Source organism: Merops nubicus, unplaced genomic scaffold (genome assembly GCF_000691845.1).
Source record: "Merops nubicus isolate BGI_N331 unplaced genomic scaffold, ASM69184v1 scaffold2871, whole genome shotgun sequence".
Lineage (NCBI taxonomy): Eukaryota > Metazoa > Chordata > Aves > Coraciiformes > Meropidae > Merops > Merops nubicus.
Genome location: NW_008586353.1, coordinates 95,736 through 119,917, shown reverse-complemented (window position 1 = coordinate 119,917; position 24,182 = coordinate 95,736). Strand labels below are relative to the sequence as shown.

The following is a 24,182-nucleotide window of genomic DNA, read 5'->3' as shown; positions in this document are numbered from 1 at the left end:
TTTTTTTTTTTTTTTTCTATTACTCTTATTTCAGTTCCACTTCAGTCTAGTTTTGTTTGTTTTCTGGTTTTATTTTCTTCTTTTCCTCCCAGGACATGGACTCTGTGCGGCACTCCTGAGTACCTCGCACCAGAAGTTATACAAAGCAAAGGCCATGGAAGAGCTGTGGATTGGTGGGCCCTAGGGATTCTTATATTTGAGATGTTGTCAGGGTAAGTGATAATGATTACTTTATCATAGCAATGTTAGGTAATACAGTAATGCAGGATTCTTACCTAGCTTTGTTGACAATATTTCGAATAGCAAATTTGGACCAAATTTCTTATTGATATATAAGTTTCATTTCTGCCTGTGAAGAAGGGAATTGAGAAGAAAAGAACATATATTACTGTTATTACGGATTTTTTTTTTCTAGGTCTTCTGAATGTGTTTATTTGTTGGTTGGGGTTTTTTTGTTTGCTAAGACTTCTTAACAGCTGTGCTTTTACTTATCTGTTTTGAAAATTCAGGTTTTGTTGAAATTTAGAGTAGTAGTTTTATGTAGTTTTATACATAAAATCCTTTATATTTAAAGGGTGAGGAAGAGGATTACCACTTTTCTTTGAAAATTCTACAGTTAATTTCTGGCATACTGAAATAATACTTGCACTGAGAGCTTCAGTCTGTAAAAGTGCATAGTGGCAAGTAGAGGGTCATATAGTAGTACAGTTTGTATTACTACAGAGCACTGGTTTTCTTTAAATCGAAGAAAAAAGAACAGGGGAAAAAGCTTAACATGTATTTGGAAATCAGTTTGTACAAACACTACTTTTGATGTTATGGAATTTGCTTGATAAGCAATGTTTCCAAACGATACAAATTCAGACTGAAGAGAGACTTTCTGGCATTAATATAATTAACTGTTTCTGTCTTTAAGTATTAGGTAGATAAAAGTAGTTGTCTTAATTTGCTCCAATTTCAAAAAAAGAAATAACTGGTTTAGGGAGAAAGTGAAATTCTACTTGTCTACTGAAGAAGGCAGCCACATGTTTTTCCTTGCTTTTTGTCTTGGCTGTATCTTTTGAAGAAACTTGGAAAAAAAAAAAAAGGGAATTTTGAAATAAATTGATTTTTGCCATGGCTGGTACAATAGAGCAAATGCAGGTGAAAGCCTTCCTTTCACAGCTTTGTAAGAAACATAGCATATTTCTTCGGTTTTTGGTTTCACAGGAATTCTTTTCGGTACCAGGCCCAGTGTGTTCTGTGCCTTCTCCCTGACTGTGCCTCAGGTTGCCTGTGTGGCCTTTCTTGCTGGATCTGCAGCCCCATAGAGTGGTTGAAACAATAACATCCTTGCATGGATTTATTCTTCCTTTTCGCTATATAGCACTGTCAGTTCAGGGTGGCTTTCACTCTTCTGGTGTTTGGACAAGCTTGTCAGATTGCCTGAGCAGACAGTTCTGCTAATGAACGATCACTTCAGAGCTCAAATCCCCCGTGTGTGTTTGCTGTGAAGAAGTTCACTCAGTAGCATTAAAACTTTATCCCAGGACAGCATTGCTGCCCACTGCTTGCTTTATTGTCCTGAAGGCTTGCCTATGCATTCACTTTGCATCTCAGGGCAATTTCTGGACAGAACAAGCATTAAAATGTGCTAATACTTCCCTACTGACCCAGACAGGCTTGGCTGACAGGTCTAATAAAAAGTTGTTACTTAGGTGTGCTGGTCTGCACAGAGGCCAGGCTTCACCTTGCCTCCATCAGTCCCTGTAAGGGCAAGCAGCCCATGTTGGGCAGGGGAGTCTTTCTCAGAGAGGTGGAAGGAACAAGAGATTCCCAGCAGCCTTGTTGCCACTAAATCTAGTGCCAGACAGCATGAGGAGTGGAGAAGTGTCTAGTGCTGTAACATGACTGCAATTTACCAGCTGTAGTCCAGTGATTTACCTTCCTGCCACAAGTTCCAGTGGGACCACTCTGTTTGGTCTGTGTGGTCTCACTGTAATAGGATATCGTGCCTCTTTCCTTTCTATGTCTTACAGAGATGTTGATAGGATTCTCTCTACTAGAGCAGTAACAGAAACATCATTTCCCAAGTTAACATACTGAGTGCAGATGATAGTGAAGCCAGATCTCGAGATGTCAGGGAGCTGAAGTGAGACTGCTAGATGTTCTGCTGGAGTATGGCCTGGAGGTAGCCTTCACAACAAAGGGAGCAGCTGCAGTCACTTCTGGGCAGGGTCTTCTCTGTCCTGACACAGTCCCACTCAAGTGATCAGATCTGGATTCACCCAAGCTTAGTATAAACACTGGCTATAGAGACTCTTAACCAATGGAGATAAATTAAACATTTCTAAAAGGCGACTGAGATCTTACATAGGCTGATTGACAGAGCAGCTGTCTGCTGCAAGTGATTGTGTAATGTTTTTTACTACAGTATGTGTGTAAACATGCTGTTCCTAATGATTGTATTCTTGTGTTTATTTCTTTAGTCTTCAGGTGGAATTTGGAAGAGGGACTCCACCTACATTTGTTTGGGTTTTTTTACTTTGGAAGTTTTGTTTTCTTTGGCGGGTTGTGTAGGTTGATACTTCTTGCTTAGGACTTCTAAGTTTCTGGGCTTTGAGGGGGAGCAGGGATTGTGGGTTGTGTATTTTCTTTAGTAGGGCAGGCTGTCAGATAGGACGTATGCTTTTAGCTTTTTATCAGCTTTTTGCTATTGTTGGCAGTAGTCTTTTAAAACACTTTTTCTCATTGACCCAAAATGTGGTTTGATATTTACTCTCAAAGCTTTTAATGCAAAACCAATCCTAGGTAACTTTACCCCTTGAAACTCAAAGAACATTTAAGAAATATGAAAATTATTTGAAGGTGAACAAAACCTGACTTTAAGACTAACTTATTGTCTGCAGGTAAATTATCTAAGACATTTGGTAGCTATTTCCTGGAGTTGCTCTTTCTGAATCCCAAAAGCAATTGAAAAGTATTGGTAGATATGTACATAAGGAAATGGTCTTTCTAAAAACAAACAAAACCACACTTTCCTGTTCTGCAGTGTCTTATTTCTCTAACTTACTCTCTGGAGACCCATGGAATTCTAGTTCTGCACATGCTAGACTTAAGGCAAGGTCCCATTTAGTTTTAAGCTAGTAAAATATAGGAAGGGGAAAGAACAGGAAGAACCAGGAGTGAGAAGAAATCTTTACAGAACAGATTAGTAATACTGAGTTCATAGAGTTAATCTAAACAAGCTGAACAAACTAGCAGTCAAAAGAGTTGAAACATCTCTTTGGTGTAAATGTGTTGTGTTACTGTCTACCGTAGAGGAAAATATATTTGTTATTTCAGGTTAGGTATGTTAGAGCATAGTTGTACTGTCATCAGATGTTTGGCTAACTGAATTTTCATTCACTGAGGGATTTTTGGTTGTTTTTTTTTTTTTTTTTCTGCTTTTAGTGGTCAGATATGATGTCTGTCATTTTAGGTAGCTAATAATTCCTGTCTACAGTTTCATATTCTGGGACCTAGGTGCTTTCCCTGATGTTCTACAACTTCTCTTCCTCTGTGCTATAACTGTTACCTTTGAGACCAATGTCAGTGCCATTGAAAGTCTCACTTAGCAAAAGCTAGTTTGCAGCTGTTGTCCCATGTACAGAGACATTTTATTTTAGCTTATTTTCAGCTGGTGGAAAAAAGGCAGTTGTTTGTATTTTTGTTATGTTGTGAAGACAGTCTAAAACTACAGAGGGTGTTTGTTGATTTATTGGGTAGCTTCCAGCACAACACTTGGTTTGTTTTGTCTAAAAATCTGTGCTGTGTTGAAGATGAACATTTACAAGTAGTATCAAAGTCATTTGGTTTGTCAGTAAGAAAACTATGTAATCTTTAAAATGTATTCTCACTTTGCATACAGTTAAAATGCACTTTAAGCAGTATTGCCATTAAATTACTATATAGCCAAGTGTGATTCTAGACATAATTATTTTGGGTTTTCAAAGTGGGAAAGCAAAGAGCAATTTAGACATGTAAATAGGTATCAACTTTTACATACTTCTTGTTCTTTTTGATTTCACATCTCAGTAGTGTACAGAATGTTTGGAGATGGAGGAAAAGAACCCTGCATTTTGTATCAGTCCACTTACTTCATCTGGCACCTTTGTAGCACATGCTTACAAAGCCTCATTCTAGTTGCTGTATGCAGTTACAGATGCTAATACATAGCAACAAATACCAAATTGGAAATTGAGTGTAGTGTTTCTCAACTTGCTTTTCAGACTGTAAATGATGTAATGTTGCCTGACTAAAAAAATAAAAATTTATATGAAAGTCTCTCTGGTTTTGGAAAATTTGATGCACGTTAAATATCTATCATGTTTTCCTTATTCTTCAGTGTCAAGGCAGGGATTTTTGAAAACACAAATATTTTATCCTGTGATTCTTATTTTTCCCATTTCCTTTATGACAGAGACTATTAAGTTTTTCCATATTGGAATTACTCTGACTTTCTGAACACCACCAACAAATGTTCTTCAGTCTTAACCCCAGATAGCTTTGTCATATTTCTGTGCCTTGATGTATTATTATTACCCTATGCATACAAACAGCTTAAGTATTCTGATGAAATTTGGGGTTGGCTGTGGCTGAGTTTTACGAAAAGGAGATTCCAAAGGAAATGTAATCCACTTGACCATTGTATGAATAACAAAGAATTTAGCACATTTGAAAACACATAATTGAAGTAATGTATAGTACTTGTTGAGAAACAAACTAGTTTGAGTAGCATAAAATTAAAGAAAGAATGTGGTCAAAACAACAATTCTTCATTTCATTGTGCTTCCAGTGATTTGCGAAGCTACCAGCACTGTACTTGTGTGTGCGTGCGCGCAGCTAAGTTCTCTTGGGAAGTAATTATAAAACATTAGGGAGATGTGAACATATTTTGAATGTTGGACTGCAGTAGTGGTTGGATGTTATTAATAATGGTTAACTTTCAAAATTCCTTTTTTTTCCTGTTCTGTAGGGGTTTTGAGACAAGCGTAGTAAGAGGGATGCTTTGGTCATGTTATGAAAGTCAAGGTGGGACTGAGATTAGTGAATGAATAGTTAGTTATTCCATTTCCGTAGAAGGTTTCCTCTGGTAACTTCTGAAAATTGCCACCAAAAACCTGTTGGCAGTTGAAGTGCTTCCATTGACTGTACTGATGCAGTCATACTCCAAGTCTTGTAATGCAGTAATCGGGGGGGTGTATTACACTAATAAAGGAAACAAAACAGAAAAAAACTCTTAGTTCTTCCTGTAGCTGTAAAAGAAGTAGTCTGCTAGCTCATAATTTCATTAAGAACTTTGTAGAAAATAGTAAGTGTAGTATTTTAGTTGCATCTGGATTTACTGATCATTTTGGAAAGATCATCTGTCCCACAAAAAGACAGCTGCTCTTTGAAGGACTTTCAGGTTCTGAACAGTCCATCTCTTTTGAACCTCTAATAAAACACAGACTTGAACTCAAGAAGTACAATAAGTAACTGAACTGGACAATATTCATATGAGGGCCCTTTAACACTTTAAATGGAAACTACTGAATGAGAGTATGCCTGCAGTTACAGGACAAGATCAAAAATGGTAATGCTGCTTTTGGAAAGTACACCCTTGTGTTTTATAGATGAAGACGAAGCTTTTTTTTTTTGTTTTACTTTAAAACTGAAAATTTGTTTCACAATTGGTATTTTTACTGTGTTAGCATAACAAAAAATGTCTTGTAATGAATCAATTTTAATTCAGTACTCCATGTGTTGCTTACAAAAAGGTTTTCTGTTTTGCAATATTCAACTCAAGGCTTTGAGTTGTTCTTCAAGTTAGTATTTGATTGATAGTGCCCTACTAAAAAGTACTATATAATCAATGAATTCTGAGGGGAATTACTGTAACATAATACTGTTTAAATGGTTTTTTAGAAGTCTTTTTCTAACCTCTGAAATTTGCTGTATTAAAATAGGTTTCCTCCATTTTTTGATGACAATCCATTTGGTATATATCAGAAGATACTTGCTGGCAAAATAGATTTCCCGAGGCATTTGGATTTATATGTAAAGTAAGTCCATGATTCTCAATGCTGTCTTTTATATCCTAAACACCTCCTGAGCTCTATTTCTATAAAGGAACTTCATGGAAGACCAGCTACCAAATTCTGATTTTCTAAATCACTGTGTTGGAAAGTATCATAAAAACATAGATTTTAGATATTGGGTTTTACTCTTGCAGTCCAAGAAAAATTGTGTTTTGTAGACTTCAAGCTGAAGATGTTTATAAGATCGTATGTGCCATATTTTGGAATATTAAATGCTTTTCCACCTTGTACAAAGCTCATTGGTATCATGTTGGTACCAGGAAGAAAGAAAAGAGGAGATAATATGAGAAAAGTAGGAGAGCAGGAAGAGAACACTGTACTGTTCCTTTGTATGCACCAGTTAAATCACTCTCTAAGTAACTGCTTGAGTGAACTCTGATACTTCAGAAGTTCCAGTGTAAAATTGAGTTCCACTTCTTATAGCAGGGCCCCAGTTCAATATATACTCTTATATTATGTATGCATGTGTGGGTTTTATTTGTAGTGTTTTGCAATTGTTACAGGTATATTGCAGCTTGAATGTGTGTGGTTTTTTGTTTTGGTGTTTTGTTTTGTTTTGTTTTTTCCCCCCTATTTAATACTTTTGTAATTGAAATAATGTTTACTTAAACATTAGAATGGAGGAAGTGCAATTTTAGATGTGAAGTTTTTCCTTAGAAGCAGAGATGATTGATTTGGTTTGGACAGGCAGTTATTTTTACATTCTTAACCTAATCATTCAAGGTATTTTGACAAGTGACCTTAGAGATGGCACTTGCTTGTGGTCACCACTAGGTAAATAGATCACATCGTACAGCAAATCTAATGAAATCTGACTAACATTCTCTGAACTTTTATGAATTCTCTTGCAAAATAATCATTTGGGAAGGGTTTTTCTTAAGCCTCCATTGAATCAGCAGGTACAATGAATCAAACATATCTACATCACCTTAGGCTGATTAGTGTCTTGTATTTGTGTTTGTTCTTAACAGAGTTTCCCCTTACTGTCTCCATGCTGTTTCCAATTTAGTGCAGTGTCATTGTCTGATCTTCCTAACCCAGTCTGTCTTAGGAAGAAACCTGAGTATCTCACATAACATTGTGTGCACTATAAGTGTAGGAGCGTGACCAGAGGATGAACAGCTCAAATTAGGTGGTTATCATGAGCAACCTGTCTAACATGGTGAAAGCATTTAAAAGTTGAGATGCTGTTAGCTTCTGTTGTGCTCGACATTCGCAGACCAACACTGATTTCTGCTATTCTGCTATCCAGAAGGTGCCTCATGCTGTGAAGTTTCCTAGGTCCTGTAGTAAACATGCTTGTGCAGGTTTTGCTCTTTAGTCTAGATGTGGCTGCCAATGAATGGGATACATACCATAATCAACATATTTGTTGGTTCACGTCTTTCCCAGCTTTTCTTCTCCAGATGTTCTTTCAGTGTGTGCTTGGCAGCTCATTTCCACTACACTCCTGCCTTTAAGGGGTCTCTTGGGATTCTAGCTTGGGCTTTTTTCCTTTCACAGCTTGATTTTGGGTGATGTCATTAATTTGTGTGGCTTTACCTGCTTTCTGCAGTGATTTTTTAGCATTATGTGTTTCTCTTGTTCCATCAACCCCTCTTCCTTTTTTTTTTTTTAAACCAGAATACACAGAATTAGATAGTCTTTGACATCTCTGCACCATTAGCTTAAAGCAAGTGCCAAGATTATTTTGTCCTAAGAAGACAGTCTACTTCTTACCTTACTTGTATTCCATTTGCTTTCTCTCTCTTCTTACTCACAGTTGATATGTCAGCAAGGAGACTGACTTGAGCCCTGTCACGTATGAAGTATTAGTGCTATACAGTGTTTATAACAATTGAACTTCTAACTCTATTCTTAGGCAGCAAAGCTGTTTTCCTTTTTGAACTCTGAGAAGACTTTTGTAGGTGGATGTACTTACATAAACTTACTGGCTGACATTTCTCTACCTGCCTACCTCCTATCATCTTCCCACACTTCTTATCTTTTGAATTTATCCCACTTTTGCTTTCCCTCCTGCTGCAGGATGTTCACTGTCCCTTAATGTGCTGTGTAACTGCTATGTGTCTTGGGTAAGTGCTGTTCCTTCTGGCCTGAGCTAGCATCTTTCACATTGCTCTTGCTCTGTCCCTTCAGTTAGCTGCCTTGCAGTTTGGTCACGTTTTCCCCAAGTCCTTTGTCGAGTATGTGTGAAGTTCTTGATGCATTTACCATGAGTTCAGATCTATTCTGAGGAGCGGTTTCTGCCATGATGGTGATGATGAATTAACCAAACAGAAATACCAAAATAAGATTGTCAGCAGAGTTTTGTGTTACTTGGTGTCTGATAAAACATAAGTATTCATTATGCTCCACTGATTTCTTTGGACACTGAGTTTGTAAGTTATTTATATTATTCTTTGCTTCTGTAAACTTTTCGTTGCTAAGACAGTTTTGGAAAATACCAAATGAAACATCAACACTACAGCAGTTTAAAGATTGTCGACCTGGAAAGATGTAGATGCATTAAGTTTAACATTATAATTTCTAAATTATTCTTTAGAAATGATGTAATAAGGTTATCTTCTATTACAATTTAATGGATATTTGTTCTGCTGAATGCAGCAAATGTCTTCATCCGTAGTGACAATAGTATCACTGAGCAAGCTCATCCCGTAGCTGTTCTTACCCAAGATGAATTTTTGAAGCAAGCCAAGAATGATCCTTTCAATGTTTTCTTTTCTGGTTGTATAGGAATAGGAAACTTCATGATTTATCTTTGGCCATATAGCCCATTAATCTAGTTCTGCATTTCTGGATTTCTTTTCAGTCCTACATTTATGTTAATGTTTCATTATAGCCATTCTTGTAGCCTTCTCCATAAGGAAGTCTTCTCTGCAGAGACTAGGAGGATGTTTTTTGTGAAAGTGACAGTAAACAAAATCAGCACATGATTTAATCTAATCCAAATATTGATTGGCTGGAATGATGATGAGCATTTTAAAAATTGCTTTCTACCTGGATTTTTTTTATTCTCATTTTATCCGACATTTTATTTTTCCAGTTGAGTTTTAGAACGGTATTGCTGTCAAATACAACAGCTTTTCAAACAGCCTGGCACCTTCCCAAAGCCAGCGCACGAGGAGTGTACAAACTGAGAGGGATTTCAAGGACAGGTGACAGAATACAGGTTTTGTTTTGTAATAGTAGGTGTTATAGTCAGAGATGGGGAAAGGCAGATGTGTCATTAATGTGCTTGCATTCCTTTCTGAAAATAAAACTGGTTTGTTTTATTTTAAACCTTCTGTGAAGGTAAAAATTGGAATTATCCATACTCTGTAGATCCCAACATTTCATGCAGTATTGTGTCTCTCAGGTCTATTGGAGACTGAAGAAAGAAGGATGACTGACTAAACTTTTGTTCTTTCCTGTCATTGGTACTTCATATGAGACCAGAATGTTATTCTCTAAAAACAGCAAAATACTCTTCAAGATAAAAATAACTGCTTATAGAAATATGAAGCCAGATTTTTCTCTCAGCTTGTAAGTGATCAAGCTAGCTCAATAAATTGGGATACTCACTTCGATTTATGTTGGAGTTCTTTGGTGCGTGATATTCAAAGTAGTTTGCTATTAAAATGGACGTTGTTTATGTCTCTAAACATATATTCACCTTTAAGAATGTTTATTTAAGTTTATGTAGAACTGATTAATGAACTAGAATCTCAGGGGAAGCTTTTCAATTTCAATGACATCAAAGCTTATAGATATTACTAGTTTTAAGTAGGTGACTAGCTCTTCTGTGTAGGCTTCTCTGAGTATTTAGCTAACACAGAGTTAGTTTATTGTGTCAATGTAGAAAGTTGAGGGTGCAGCTTTTATCTGTATTTTTTATATATACCGTAGTTGTGTTCTGCCAAGTAGGTTTCAGATACATTTTGAGATTTGAAATGCCCAACAAAATAAAAGTTAAAAAACCAAAAAAAAAAAAAAAAAAAAAAAAAAAAAAAAAAAAAAAAAAAAAAAAAAAAAAAAAAAAAAAAAAAAAAAAAAAAACACAAAAATATGGTACTACCTGGAGAGGAGAGACAAAGAAGTTTTTATCCTTTGTTTCTTTAGAGAGTCTAAAAGGAACTTAATTCTACAAGTTCCTTTTAAAACAGATTATTCTATCTTATCATTTGCTCTTAAGTGTTCTAAAATATGAAAGAAATGAATGGGCAAATTATGCATAGTATTAGCTAGTCAAAGGGGGGTATGTTCATATTCTGTAATATTTGTATGACAGTCAGTTATAAATTACTTTTGTTTAACAGAACATGTTTTCTTTACTGCAGAGACCTCATTAAGAAGCTGCTTGTGGTTGACAGGACAAGACGATTAGGAAATATGAAGGTTAGTATAAAATATTAGTTGTAATGCAGAACATGACACATGGTTGAAAGAATTGTGTAGGAAGTTGTAGAACAGCTCTTCTGTGGCTTTTAGTTTTATATGTGTGAATTTGAGATATATTTTACAATACACTGCTTTATTTGTGCAATCCTAAATGCAAAGTTTAACTGTGTGTTTGGAAATCATACTCCTATTTGCCTGAATTACTGCTGTCCTTCATGGTAGTTTCCCTCCCTCCTCACATACATTACCACCCTACCCTACCCCCCCAAAAAAAAAGAAACCCTGACTGCTTACTGATTAATTTGAAGACTTATATTAAACCAGAAACATGGTGCTAATTCCTCTAGGGCAGAACACCACCTGATTTGGTTCTTCCTTTGGAGTTGCTTAACCCTAGAATTAGTGCTAATCAAACATGAAGCCTAAAAATTATTTTAAAGAATATAAAGTTTGTAGTACCATAATATTTGGTCATTGTCCTGATATTTTGGTGGTGGGGCCAATGAAGCAAAATTGCCTTCCACTAAGAAGAATTATTCCCTATTCTGAACAGACCCTTGAAGGCAAGAGCTTGCTAGTCAAAACCATTCTCATGTGCCTCAGGTAGCATTCCAGTTTGCCTCAGAAATTATCTATATCTGTGGTATGTCAAGGAGGAACATAATCCTGTGAATTCTGTGAGATACCTTCATTTTGTACTGCTTATAGTGCCAAGAAGATGACAGCTGTATAACTGCTGATTTGACTGCAGCTGTGCAGTAGCTGTGGTTGGTAGTGCAGTGAGAGTCGGCTGCATGGGAACTAGCTCACACACTTTATTTAACAGGCTAGCCAGACCACCACACAAATTCAGTGTAGGTGAATTTGCCCTTTTGGCTGAGTGAGTTAATCCTATATGACTTGTTACTGTTGTTACAATGTTACAGATACCATAATTAGCTTGTATAATGTTTTCATTCTTTAGAGACAACTAAAATTTCCATGTCCATGGGTAGTTGAGTTTAGAAGTTTGCTTCTAAAGCAAACAAAGCCAAATTTACAATGGGGTGAGGGTGATAGGTAAGTCTTAAGTTTGAGCCTTTTCCATCATTATAGTTGGTTTAAAAAGTGTTAAATCCCACTGGACCTTTTCTGGTGAAGCATTCAATAAGACCTGCTTTTGAGGGAGCTAGGTGATAAACTGCTCTCCTTGTTGCCTCTTTGGATATGAGCAAAGGATAGCCCTGATTGATATAAATCTGGACCAAAAAAAACACAGAAGTCTGGTGTGTTTTATTCCATGGACCTGCATGTGGTATGAGCTTGAGTGCTGTGCATTAAAACATGCTGGGATCAGGCCCAAGGCAGAACCATCTGGTTTTCCCCAGTGCTTAATGCCTTGAGAATGAGTCTGTGCTTGAACCAACCTTCATCCGGGGAGGGGAGATTTTCCTTCTTCATGTGCATAATCAAAACAGACAGCCCAGAGAGAATAATCATTACAAGAGAACTACATCTTTAAATCATACATCTAAAATGAAAACAAATGTTTTTATATATATACACTTTTGTAACAGTACTGAGAACCCCTTGTTGTCAGCACTAAGCATCTGTAACATTTGATAAAAATCATGGGAAGCACATAGTTCTAAAACATCTTGGATGTCATCAACCCTGTTATTTTTTTTTATTTGTGTAAGAGTAAGAAAGTATACCTGAATAAGGGGAGATGTGGAGAAAACTGCAGTGAATGGATTTGTAGATATTTCAAAACCTATTCTAGATCTTCCCTTGTGTCAGAAGAATGCTGCTACAAAACAAAACCACAAAAAAAATCCCAAAACACAACTTGGATCTTATTGCTGGAACTCAGGATCTGCTAAGGAAATAATGCTATGAATGTATCCTGTAGGATATTTTAATGATTGTTACCTGAAAGAAGAAAAGATAGACAGACCTTTAGACTGCCTTGATATCACAGTTCTTATGATGAAATAGATGGTTTGGCATACATATAAGTTATTAAATATTGTGATTTTTTTTTTTTATTATTTAAAGAATGGAGCAGATGATGTGAAGAGACATCGGTGGTTCCGGTCTATAGATTGGGACTCTGTACCTCAAAGGAGACTAAAGGTACATTCTGCAAAATGGTGTATAGGACATCACAAGAAGAAATCATTGTTCATTTAAGCTGATTTGTTGAAGTTTTGTTGCCTGTTGCACCTGTGTTCACGTGTGTGTGAGCACGTTTGTATCTGTGCACAGCAGTACTTACAAGCATTTTTGCCCTCCTGTGCTGCAGAATTACTTCTCTGAATGTCTACCTGCATTTTTGCCTATATATGAAATGTCTAAAAAAGAATCCCTGCTTTGTTTTGCTGGAGTTAGTGTAATACAATATTTAATAGTTTTAGTGTTTTGTAAGTAATTACTTGTTAGTGTGTGGGTTTTTTTTTTGTTTGGGGCAATTGTGGATGGGATTGTCGTTTTGTTAATTTGATTTTTTTTTTAATTTATTTCTTGCCCTTACATCTGTGGAAGTATTTTACTGTGAGCTTTAAATTTTTGTGCCAGGTTCAATTCAGGTAAATGCTTTAGTGAAATGTAAAGCATATGGGAGTAGGAGGAATAGCGAAGGTGAGAGAGAAGGATTTATGAATGTAGTTCTAACATACTTTTATCAGTACTGAATTCTAGTACTATATGAAAGCAGATGTTTGCAAAATCTGCTAGCATTGCCAAATGCTTTTTAAAGTCCTTCAGAAGTAAAGATACCATCTTTCCTTCTTTCTTTCTTTCTTCGAAGTTCTAACTAGCAATGATTTTCAGTAACATTGGTTGCCATATGCAGTCAATCAAGTGCTGATAAAAGGTTTGATTTTCCTTTTCTTTTTATTAGTTTCTTACAATGAATTTCTGGCTAAGTATTTTAAACTAAGTACTTGCAAAATAGATAACAACTGAATGATGTATTCTTGTAGACACCATCCTAATACAAAACTACCGATTTCTTTTTTCTTTAAAAAGAGTTTGTATTGTTCTAAATGTGTGGGGATTGGTTTTGGTTGTTTTGGTTTTGTTCACGATTACTACACCCAGTTGATGTTTTATGTAGATTTATTGTAATGAAGTCACATTTTTCAAATTTACTGGAAATTCTGGTCACACAGATCTGCAAAGAGCACAAATTGCATGTTAACGTGTTTTATAAATATTTCAACTCTGAAGTTTGTGGCAACCTACCATATTACTGAGTAGATTAAAAAAATATAGTCCAGAAAACTGAACGTTAGAGGTACAAATAGAAAGTCTTAGGTCCAAACATCCTTTGTGTTGCATTTTTATTTAGTAAAAAAACAAAAGAAGAGTCACCATGACACTCAGATTATTATGAATCCATAACCTCTCCTTAATCTTTGAGATGGTTACATTAAGCTCTTGGAAAACAAGATGCTGCTAAATTATACATCAGAGCAAGGATGTGAACTGGGTCAGAAGTTTACCTCTTTATTTCTAGAGGCTGCCCTGTTCTTCAGGATTAGTTTTCACAATCTCAATTTCATACTGAGGAAGGAATTAAAAATATGAAATATTTGATATAGTGTTCGATTTTTGCCTATAAAAATATGAATTTGCGTATTGTAAAAATGAAGCAAAGCCCTGGTAAGATCTTAAATACCAGTATTATATGAGTAGTAGTGATGGCTGAAAGAGAGAAAATAATTTTGTTGACCTAAAACAGAATTTTCCTTTCTCTCTTTGTATGTCATTTCAAAAAACTGGTTTTCCTGCCCAAATGCTTACAGGGAGGCGGAGGTACCAGGTACTGCCCACAGTGGAGCAGACAGTCCTCTGGAGTAGAGCAGATTTCTGCACATATTCTTAAGCATCCGGGCAGTAGACTGTGATGGCCACGTGCAAAAGTAGGACTTTGCTCTTGGCTGAAGCTTAGAAGTACCATCCCTCAGGGACCCTTTCTTTCCCATTGAAACACTCATGCCAGTGTTTGAGACTGAGAAGCCCAAAAGATCAGAGAAGATCTCAGAGCTAGTGGAAGCCAGACTTCTGTCTTTATGAAGAGATGCAGAATAACATTTTGCTGTACTTGATAGTTCTGTCTGTGATAGGACTTCTGTTAGCCACTCTGGTGATCATCCATAAGGTTTTCTCATCCTAAACTGTTTTGCTGGACTCATGACGGTAGTTCAGGCCTTGGTTACTGAGAAAGGGATAGGGAGGTGAATGTCCATTGAGAGGAAAAGGGTTTTGCCCTATGTTAAGCACTGCAATTAATGAAATGGTCCAGAAAGGAGCTGTACCTTCTAACCTGTGGCCAGAAGACCAGAGTAATCTGCATGCTGGATATGACAAGGAAAAACTGCAGGCACTGTGAAGCTGGTGGGCCATACCAGAAATCCAAAAGATCCCCTGAGGAAAGAAACAGAGGACAGGTAGTTCTCTTGACACCTCCCAAGTTTTCTTAAAAAGATCCATTTGAATTAAGATGCTTTTACAGGCATCCCTGTGAAATTAGTTTTTACAGTGCAGATATTTATTTACCTGCTTGAATTTGTTCCTAGGCTGGGAAAAAGCAGAGTAGGTAGTGTGAGGCATACACAAGTTTGTCATTTCAACCTCCTTAAAAGCAATCAATCTTTTTGACAGCAATGAAGAGAAGAGGAGGCTTTCTTCCTTCAATAAGAAAACAGTTACCCACACTGCTGTCAAGACACTTTCTGATCTGAAAGGAACCTGCTGTGATTACACTCCTTTTTGCTTGTAGGCCACAGAAGAGGGGAGGGGTGAGGAAAGAGAGTGGCAGATAATGCTGTAACAGCACACGCCCTGGAAGCGTAGTCGTAGTCTTTTCCAGTAGCTACCTTCACTCTGCAAAGCAGCTAGAACTTGTGTGCTGAATAAATCAACTATGTATTATAAGTGTCTTTTAGCCACAGCTGAACTGCAATCTAGACAAAGTGTTGGAATGTGTCTGTTGCTGCAAGCTTCTCTCTCTCATGCCATTCAGTAGTAGTGAAAAAGATGAGCTTTTATAAATACATACACCTTTTTGTTTAATTGGTCTTTCATAGAATTTCTTTTTTGGGATGGTGGAGAGGAGCTCATTGAGGAAACTGTACTAATGTTTCTGTTGTGCTTGTTCTGACTAGCCTCCCATAGTACCAAAAGTATCCAATGATGGGGATACTTCCAATTTTGAAGCTTATCCTGAAGATGACTGGAACAAGATGCCTCCAGTACCCCCTAAAGATCTAGAAATTTTCAAGAACTTCTGAATGCAACATCTACACTGGACAAGGTATGTCCAAATGTCACAAGTCCTCTTCAAGACATTGCAGGTCTGTGAGTGAGAGCCATATGCAGAAATTGCATCTTGTCATTCATAGCTGTGATTAATACGTCCTTACAGCTGGTAAACCCAACATGGATCACAGTAATAGTGTAAACTGAACTGTTGAAATAAAATACTGTAAAGCAGATTTATAGAATGACAAAGGTAATTCATCTCACAGGCATTGGTGTTCTACAGTGAAGAATTATTTGTATGCAGATTTAGCTATTTCCGTCCTCCTTAAAGTTTTTAAAATAATGTGTTAAAAGCAAATACCCAGATTGATTTGATAGATAAGGAAATGTGATAGTTCATGATTGCAAAATTTTTTTACATTAAGAATGAAGGCTTTAGTTAGAGGATTAAAATTGTCAGATTCTATTCTGTACCCTGGATTCTGTCTCGTAGCTGTGATAGGCTAATACTTGTCATTCACTTCACATGCTCCACATTGTGTTGTAACTTTTTTGTTATTTTTTTGTCATAGAAACTGGAAGGAAATTGAAGTGGAAGAAAGTCTGAAGAGTAATGGAGTTCATACAAAAATGAAGACTTTCTTTGTGGATAAGAGTGGTCCTGCACTCAGATATGCATATTAGTATGTAGTAAATATCTAAAGAGTTGGAGGCAGGCAAAAATAATTTTTTGCTATAAACATTTGACATTAATAAATTGTAATATTGATAGTCTACTCTGAAGTAGACTCACTAAAACAGTCTATTTTAGGATTTTTTTTTTAACTTATGGTTTAGTTAAGTTACCTGATATTCCCAGATCCTTTTGCATAGTTAACTCATAGACTTAATTTTATAAGTTTATACTAAACTTGTGTAAAAAGCACAAATTAGTATATATGTATATAATGAATACAATACAACTAAAGCACAGGAACTGTGCAAAGATGTAAATTTTTGTACTTTGCAGAGTCTATGATTTTTATTTTTCAAATAATGTTTTTCAAGAAGTTCTCTAGGAATAAAAATCTTAAAAGGATAAGTGAGTTTTTCATCATCTTATATACATTTTATAATTCTTTGTAAAAAATGAAAATAATTAAGTTTTAAAAAAGATTTGTACCTAAAATTTCCAATGCCTCACACTTGCAACCATAGTACTTGAAAGCAGAAAGACAAGGGCATGTTTTATTCTTAAGATGCTTTTTAATGGCTAATTTATGAAGTTCTGTTACAGTGATGTCTCTTTACAAACCAGGATATTGAGTGATTATACACTGTCTAAAGGGAGATTCCTCATCTGAAGACTCTCGGTAAACATGCAGTTCAGTGCATACTGTTACAAGGGCTCTAACTGGCTCTCAAAGGAGTTGTTCTCTCTCAAGCCTGCTGTCTTCTCTAAATATAAGCTATGAGCCATTACAGACATTTTTCATTATTGTTGAATGCTTGGCAGTTCAGAATATCAGAGAGAAGACTGAATATATATTAGATCCTAATTTTTCTGCTCCTGCGTTTGGAAATCTCCTAAAGTCTCTGCTGCCAGGAATTCCCTATATGCAGAGTTCAGACCTTAGAAGCAAGGAGCCTCTTTTTCCGTCCTGTCCTAACACCTTTCTAGCAGCTTGAGCACACTCTATTTAGGAAGCATTTGCAATACTGCATTTTAAGTAGCACCAAATATCAGTATGTGCATATGTATCTATGTATGTGAATACACACAAACGTGAAGGTAGATTGTATACAAGTCAGGATCCTTTTTTAGATTTTTTTCATGTTACATATTGTGATACTTCTGTTAATATAGGAGAACTGACTTTGAAGTGCTTCAGTTTCAAAAGGTGATAACATTCTTTCAGATGTTGTGGGTTTAGATAACTTCTAGTGAAATGATATTTAGACCAAAAATATTTCTTTTGATAGTGTGTCAGCTCACTGGAGTTCCACTACTATGACTGATGGGTCTACATAAAACTATTTAAGTAGATCATACAGACAGTTTCTCTCACACACTGCCTTCCACATTTTTGATCTGAAATGCCATAAGAAATGTAGGCCAAAGATTCATTTTTCTGAACTAATTCCTGAAAGCTTATGAAGTTGATATTCTAGTAGTTGCTAATGAAATTACCATGTTTAGGATTTTATGACACTGCAACTAGAGTCTCCTTGTAGAAAAGCAACCTTCACTTGCAGTTTCTAGGGTATTAAAAATATTTTGTTATAAAGCAAGTCTAACTTCAAAAGGCTGTGTAACTCTTTGCAAAAATGCACAATGTGTAACAGAATCGGAATACTTCAAAATGGTAATTCTGGAATATCACAGAGTCTTCTTGATGTTATGCAGGTGTCACAGGTTGATAGCCCTAGCTGCCACTCAGTAAATACCATATAGGAATGTATAATGAAATATAGAAAAATCTATAGAAAAAGATCGTTTTAACCTGGTAAAAATGCTTTATTCTCTTGGTGGAAAAAAAAAGTCTGTCCACTGTATTTGTATCTATGGTTATTCCAAATCAATTGGGAAAACTGAAGCACATAAGACACAGTTTACTTTAATGGGAGCAAGCACCAGTCAGGGGTTTTTATTGCTGTGTAAGCTTACAGTATTTTATGGACGCTGACTACTCCAAAAACAATTTCTTATTTAAAGATGTACATACTGCATCAAACAAGTGTGCTAAATATTTTTTTTTTTTTTCAAATTCAAAAACTGCACTGCACTGTGTTGACGTCTTCAAAGCTGAGGAAATGAAGTTTTATTTGACTAATGTGCGACATTGGTGGTTAGAAGTTCCAAATGCTTGAACAACAGGAGAATAGTGGATTTTCTTTTTATGAATCTTATCCATTGCTGGCAGTGGATGCACTGACCTTCATTATGATAGAGACTAAAGAAACAATTGTATTAATAATTCTAATCCATTGACATTATATTGTTTCCAGAGCCATGTGTACATATGCCTAACTACTGACCTCGTCAACATGCTTTCTAGTACAAAACTGTTTTTAAATTTTTTTAAATTAAAATCCTTGACTGAAAATAAAATCAAAACATTTTTTTAAGCATTATTTTAAGTGATCAGTCATTTTCTCTACAGTCTTAAACTTAATGAGCTGTCATTACCTACTCATGTTATTTCTTTGCACAAGTGAGTCCATTTTATTTTAAGGCTTTGCTGAGACTTCATGGCCCACTAACATAGTTCTGTCTGAGTGCTCATGCAGATGTCCTCAGATAGACACTGCACTAAGGACTCTAGATTCATGGGGTTTTTAGGCAGAGGAGAACACTTTATTTTCCATTCAAGTCTGGTATTCTCTGAAGTTCACTTTGTTATAGTTGCTTCTGTTAACGTGTTTTTGCATATAGACTGTTGCATAAGGACTCTTTTCTTGCAAGAGCCCATAGGCCTTTGATATTCTGCTTCGGTGAACAAGAATGTTAAACATTAAAAAACAACCTTTATTTTTGAGTTTTATATATATATTTTTTAATTGCCCGATTTGAGCTTTTAAGTGATAAACGTGCATTGTAAACTCAATTGCCTTGTAACCAAACGAGATAAATGCTTCATGATTTCAATGGAGAACATGCTGTAGATTTTCCTGTAAATTAGCTTGATCAATGAGTATGTGTGCTACTGAGCTTTAACTAATGTGATCTTCCACTGTAGAAAGTCATTGTTAATGGATCAAATATAGGTACTAAACTATGTTTAAATGGACGAACAGGGATTTTGCAGTTTTGAAAGCAATTCAGATACGGCTGTTCCTCAGCCCATCTGCTTGCCATTCAGAAGAGTTGTGATGCAGTGCTTCCTATGCTATAGAACAATTTTTCAGCTTTCAATGACTGTAGCATGATTCCTTTGTGTACTGTACTGTGTACAGACTTCCCATGTTTTGCACTTTTCTATGGCAAACCTTGACTGCTTTATAAATACTCTGTTGTGTAGTAAGTAGCGATAGCGGTAGCAGGCGTTTGTGTACTGCCTAATCAGTTTTTGAACTGCTAGACTTGCAAAGTTAACTTGACTAACATTGTATGTTGCTGGTTGCTTGTTGTAGCTCACGTGTATAAGTACTGTTCAAAGTTACAAAGTCAGCCCTCATTGCACAATGAAAATCACTGTGATCTGTACATAAACCCTAGTAAAATTTTATTGCTGTTTAATTTATGTAATATCTGTCCAATCTGGATTCATTTAATAAACCTTTATATCTTTTTAAGTGTTTAAACCTAGTTTGCTTCCATTTATGTTGGGAAGAGGTAGAGGTCCTCCATCCAATAAATTACAAAGGGGAGAGGAGAGGAACAGAAAAACAACTCTTCCTTCTTTTCAGGAGTTAAGTCCTTACAGAGGAAGACACAAGTGGTGGAACTTGCTTCAGTTGGTATGGAAGAAACACCAAAAAGTGTATTTTCAAATTCATTCCAGGTAGTGCACCAACAGTGAAAAGTGTTAACTCAGACGTCCCGTGAAACTTTGATTATATGTCCCTAATTGCTTTGACATTTTCACAACTTAATGACCTGAACACTGTCCAGAACAGTCATTTCAATCTGTTTCCTTAAGCATCAAAAAAGTACTCTTACGATGTCAGGCACCCTTAACTAAGACTTTATTTCATTTTCCATCAAGAACTTCAAAAGTCCATTTTTAACAAAATTTCTTTAGCTGTTGGTGTTGCACTACTTCTCGGCCAGTTGCATTTTATTTCTTACCCACTAGATAGCTTAATCTTGCCGAGGCAATTGTGTACACCTCGAACTAACTGGATACAGTTTGAACTAGTTAAGGGTTGGTTTTTAAGCACAGAACTATTTGCTTCCTTTCTGCCTGGCTTAATTCTAAATTCTGGGCACTGACGTTTTTCTCTTGTAAACCACAATGTCATGTGCCTCAGGAAGCTGCTAATGGGAAGTGAAGGAACGCCGCAGTGAGCCCTGGCAAGCCTTTACTCCTGGCTGCAGCATGAATCGTAACAACCCCTCAGTTAAAACATACCAAATTTTTGAATGTTATCAAGTTTCTAGGGTGTTTGTAAAGAATTTGGTTTAGCATCTTGTTCTTACCCCAGCCTTTTGCCACGTGGCAGAGTTCGTGTTCATTTGCTCTAACCTGAGTACTCCATTTTTGACTGTGTGTTACGCTGGATCTTATCCAACAAAGGACATTTTAAATATGCTTTTTCACTCATGTAGGGCGATTTTGCGGGTGTTTAACTTTGTCTGGACCATGCTCAAATAGCATTACTCACTACTCCCAAATCGGTCTCACTTCCATGGTTCATTAGCCCTCTTTACTGCAAAACACTGTTAAAACAGCCTTTGACAAGAGCCCACCCTTCTGTGACCTACTGTTAACCAGTAACTGTGATATTAGAACATATGGTTGAGAGAGCACTGTTGAAACTCTGAACCTGGCCCGATGCTTTGTGAATGGGTGTATAATTCACACACTGAGCTCTTCCCTGTGTGAACTCCTGCTAGCTGCCACAATCTCAGCTTCAGAATCTAGGCAGCTTTTCACAGGGAAAGTGAAAGATTCTTCTGCTGGCCTCAGCAGGACACTCCTGGAGAGTGAGAGGGAAAGCTACCATCCTCAGTAGAAGAGTCTAGCTTCCCCTCTTCCACTCCTGATTTCCTTTTCAGAAAAGTACCATGCATGAATGTATGTCAAGCTTCATATTTATGCTTGAAAATAGAAGTATTGTAAAATTTTACCAAGCTGAATTGTGAGAATTTCTTTCAATGTGTCTAAATATTTTTCTAGTCTTGCACAGGAATATTCCAAACTGTGACAACAGGAAATTTCAGCAGTAAGTAGGACTATTATGCCGGCTTTGAGTTAGGGTACAGTTTTATCTGATTTACTGCATTTGTTTTAGTGCTAATAAGAATTAGTTGTTGAGGCATTTTAAGCCAGGCATTTCTTACTGCATCTGTAACTTAGGGCACAAGCAACTGAAGAGTCTGAGGGATATCGCAAAGCTGATACCGTAACCTGAAGCACCAAAAATACAGGCCTCTATTACTTCTAGTATGTATAACTCCAAAGCACTGTGCAAGTGCTGTCCCTGCTGCACTGATTTTTACTTAGAATATATCGTAGATACCTTAAAAAATGTAGTCTGTTCCAGCTTAAACAATTAACCAACATGAAAATTATTTTTTTATTATTTTCTTGTCTCCAGCATATTCTGGGTTGTGGTAATAAAAAAGGCAAATGGAAGAGAGAAAACTATTTTGGGAAACCAAAAATGCTGGAATTGGACTTTAATCCAAGAAATAACTCCATAGGCCTGAGCAGTCATGTACTTGCACTTGTATGTGTACTGGCTCCATCACTAAAGGTTGTAGAGAAAACTGTGCCTCTTCTAGCTGTATGCTGGCTGCTGAACTATAAACTGCTCTTCTTCCCAGTACTGTATAAAAAGAGGTAGTTGTAGCAGCCACTGTTTATTTCAACTTCAGTCAGTACTAGTTTAGGCAGTCCTTCAAACTAAAGCCCCTTGGTAGGAGAAGGAGAAAAGTGCTTTAGGGTCATTATTAACCTCTTAGTTTCCTATTCTGCGTGGGTGTAAGCAGCGCAGAGGAGGTGGTTGTGCTTTCAATGCTGTTACTGTTGCAAATCACGTGAGGAGAACAGCAGCTCACTCAAGGACATGGTGTGTCAGCCTTCTACAGAGTCTAAACTTGGCTTCTCACCTTGAAGGACCAAGTCTTTTTTTTCCTCTCAGCAACTTTATAAGAGAGTGTATCTGAGCAGCTTAGAAAATAATGAGTCTGAGCCTTAGAAAAACTGAGCTTTTCAAGGGCCACTTTCTTTTAAGTCCACATTTCGTCAGAAGTCAGGCATTAGCTCAGTTTTTGATACAGCATGCAAAACTAAAAAATACTCATTCAGTGCTTCTGAAGTTTGGTGAACTAATGTCATAAATATGGAGTGTTTCAAATTGTGTGGGGGTTAGTACTTTCTCTGACCTGATTTTAATTTCTCTGACCTGAAAAAGAATTTTAAAGTTAATTTAGGACCCCTTTCTAATCAAAGTGCTTGTAAAAAAACTGAAGCAGAGCTGCTAGACTATGCCAGAGTAGCATGTCATTCATTTCTACTGATTCATGGTTTGAGCGTATTGAGATTTATGATTTCTCTTACTCGCCTGCCTCTCACGGCAGCGCTGCAGTCTGTGCCTTGGCACTCCCTCCTGCCCCTCTGCTGTCATCCGCATAGCAGCAGTAGGGGAGCCCCTTAACTCAGCTATCTATGAGAAATGTTTCCCTCCCGTCAGCTGAACTTTGGAGCAAAAGCACAACATCTGCTTAGTTGATCTGAAAAGGAATTTCCAATAACCGAGTGTAGCTGAAGTCGCTGTATTCTCTCTGCAGGTATTTGCCACTGAGGAGCAAAACTATTGCAATACACTGGAAAGTAACAAAATTCAAAGAGCATGTTTTGAACCCATTTTAAAATATTTACATAAAGCTCCTGTGACTCATGTAATCCCCAGCAAAATCCTGCTGATGAAGGGATGGTGATGAATCCCTTAAGTAAACATTGTTAGGGACTGAGCCTCTTCTTTAATTTCACCGTCTGGCCATTGAGGAAAGGGAGAGATTTTTTCTTTTAGTTTATTTTTTTCTAGGCAGGCCATCATTACATGAGTGGGCATTACTCTTGAGACAGTTTTTCTTATTGACTCTTGGTTTTGAGATAATGAAAATTTTTTGATTGTGAAAATGTTATGTCCAGAGACTCTAGATTCTGCCAGTAATTACGTATTCTAAATTTTATTTATACAGATGGTGATTATTTACATGCAAAATAGATTTTAAATTCATATGTGAATTTGTTTAAAATTTTAATAGTTTAGTATGCTGACTTGGCAGTTCAATAAAAGAAAATCTGTGCATTGAATTTAAGAACATGATATTTTAAAATATCAAAGCTTTTGATGTAAAATATTTTAAGATTGGAAATAAAGTAATAGTGCCTGAATAAACAGGTATCAGGATGGTGGGCTGATTTCAATTCTTTAGCTGGGGATTAAAACTGGAAGCTATTGAATGAGGAAAAGAGGAAGTTAGTACCCATTCCTGTCTTCCACCCAGATGTCAAAAATTATGGAGTAGGAAAAAATTCTACAGCACTAGTTAATGTCTTAAGAGTGAAGCTGAGATCTACCAGTCATTTCTTAAAACTGCAGTCCAGGTCATGCTCAATGCTCCACAGCTTGTCCTCTGTTTTTTATTAGACAGATTTTACTAGGGTGCTTTCATTAAAAAAATTGATGAGATATCTTAGTTCTACAGAGGGATCTGGTCAGGTTGGATCGATGGGCCAAGGCCAGTGGTAAGAGGTTCAACAAGACCAAGTGCTGGGTCCTCTGCTTGGGTTCCAACAACTC

General features: G+C 36.6%; 1 protein-coding gene across 1 annotated transcript in view; it reads left to right on the top strand.

Annotated features, from left to right (window-relative positions):
• The window catches only part of PRKX (protein kinase, X-linked), a gene marked incomplete at its 5' end in the record, with an annotated part of 27,192 nt that extends 10,465 nt beyond the window's left edge, over positions 1-16,727 (top strand). Inside the window, 6 exons of the mRNA XM_008948629.1 lie at positions 93-212; positions 5,970-6,065; positions 10,418-10,475; positions 12,516-12,593; positions 15,629-15,777; positions 16,298-16,727. Coding sequence (XP_008946877.1) covers positions 93-212; positions 5,970-6,065; positions 10,418-10,475; positions 12,516-12,593; positions 15,629-15,754 — 478 coding nt within the window. The remainder of the gene's footprint in view (positions 1-92; positions 213-5,969; positions 6,066-10,417; positions 10,476-12,515; positions 12,594-15,628; positions 15,778-16,297) is intronic.
• Between the last annotated feature and the right edge of the window lie 7,455 nt (positions 16,728-24,182).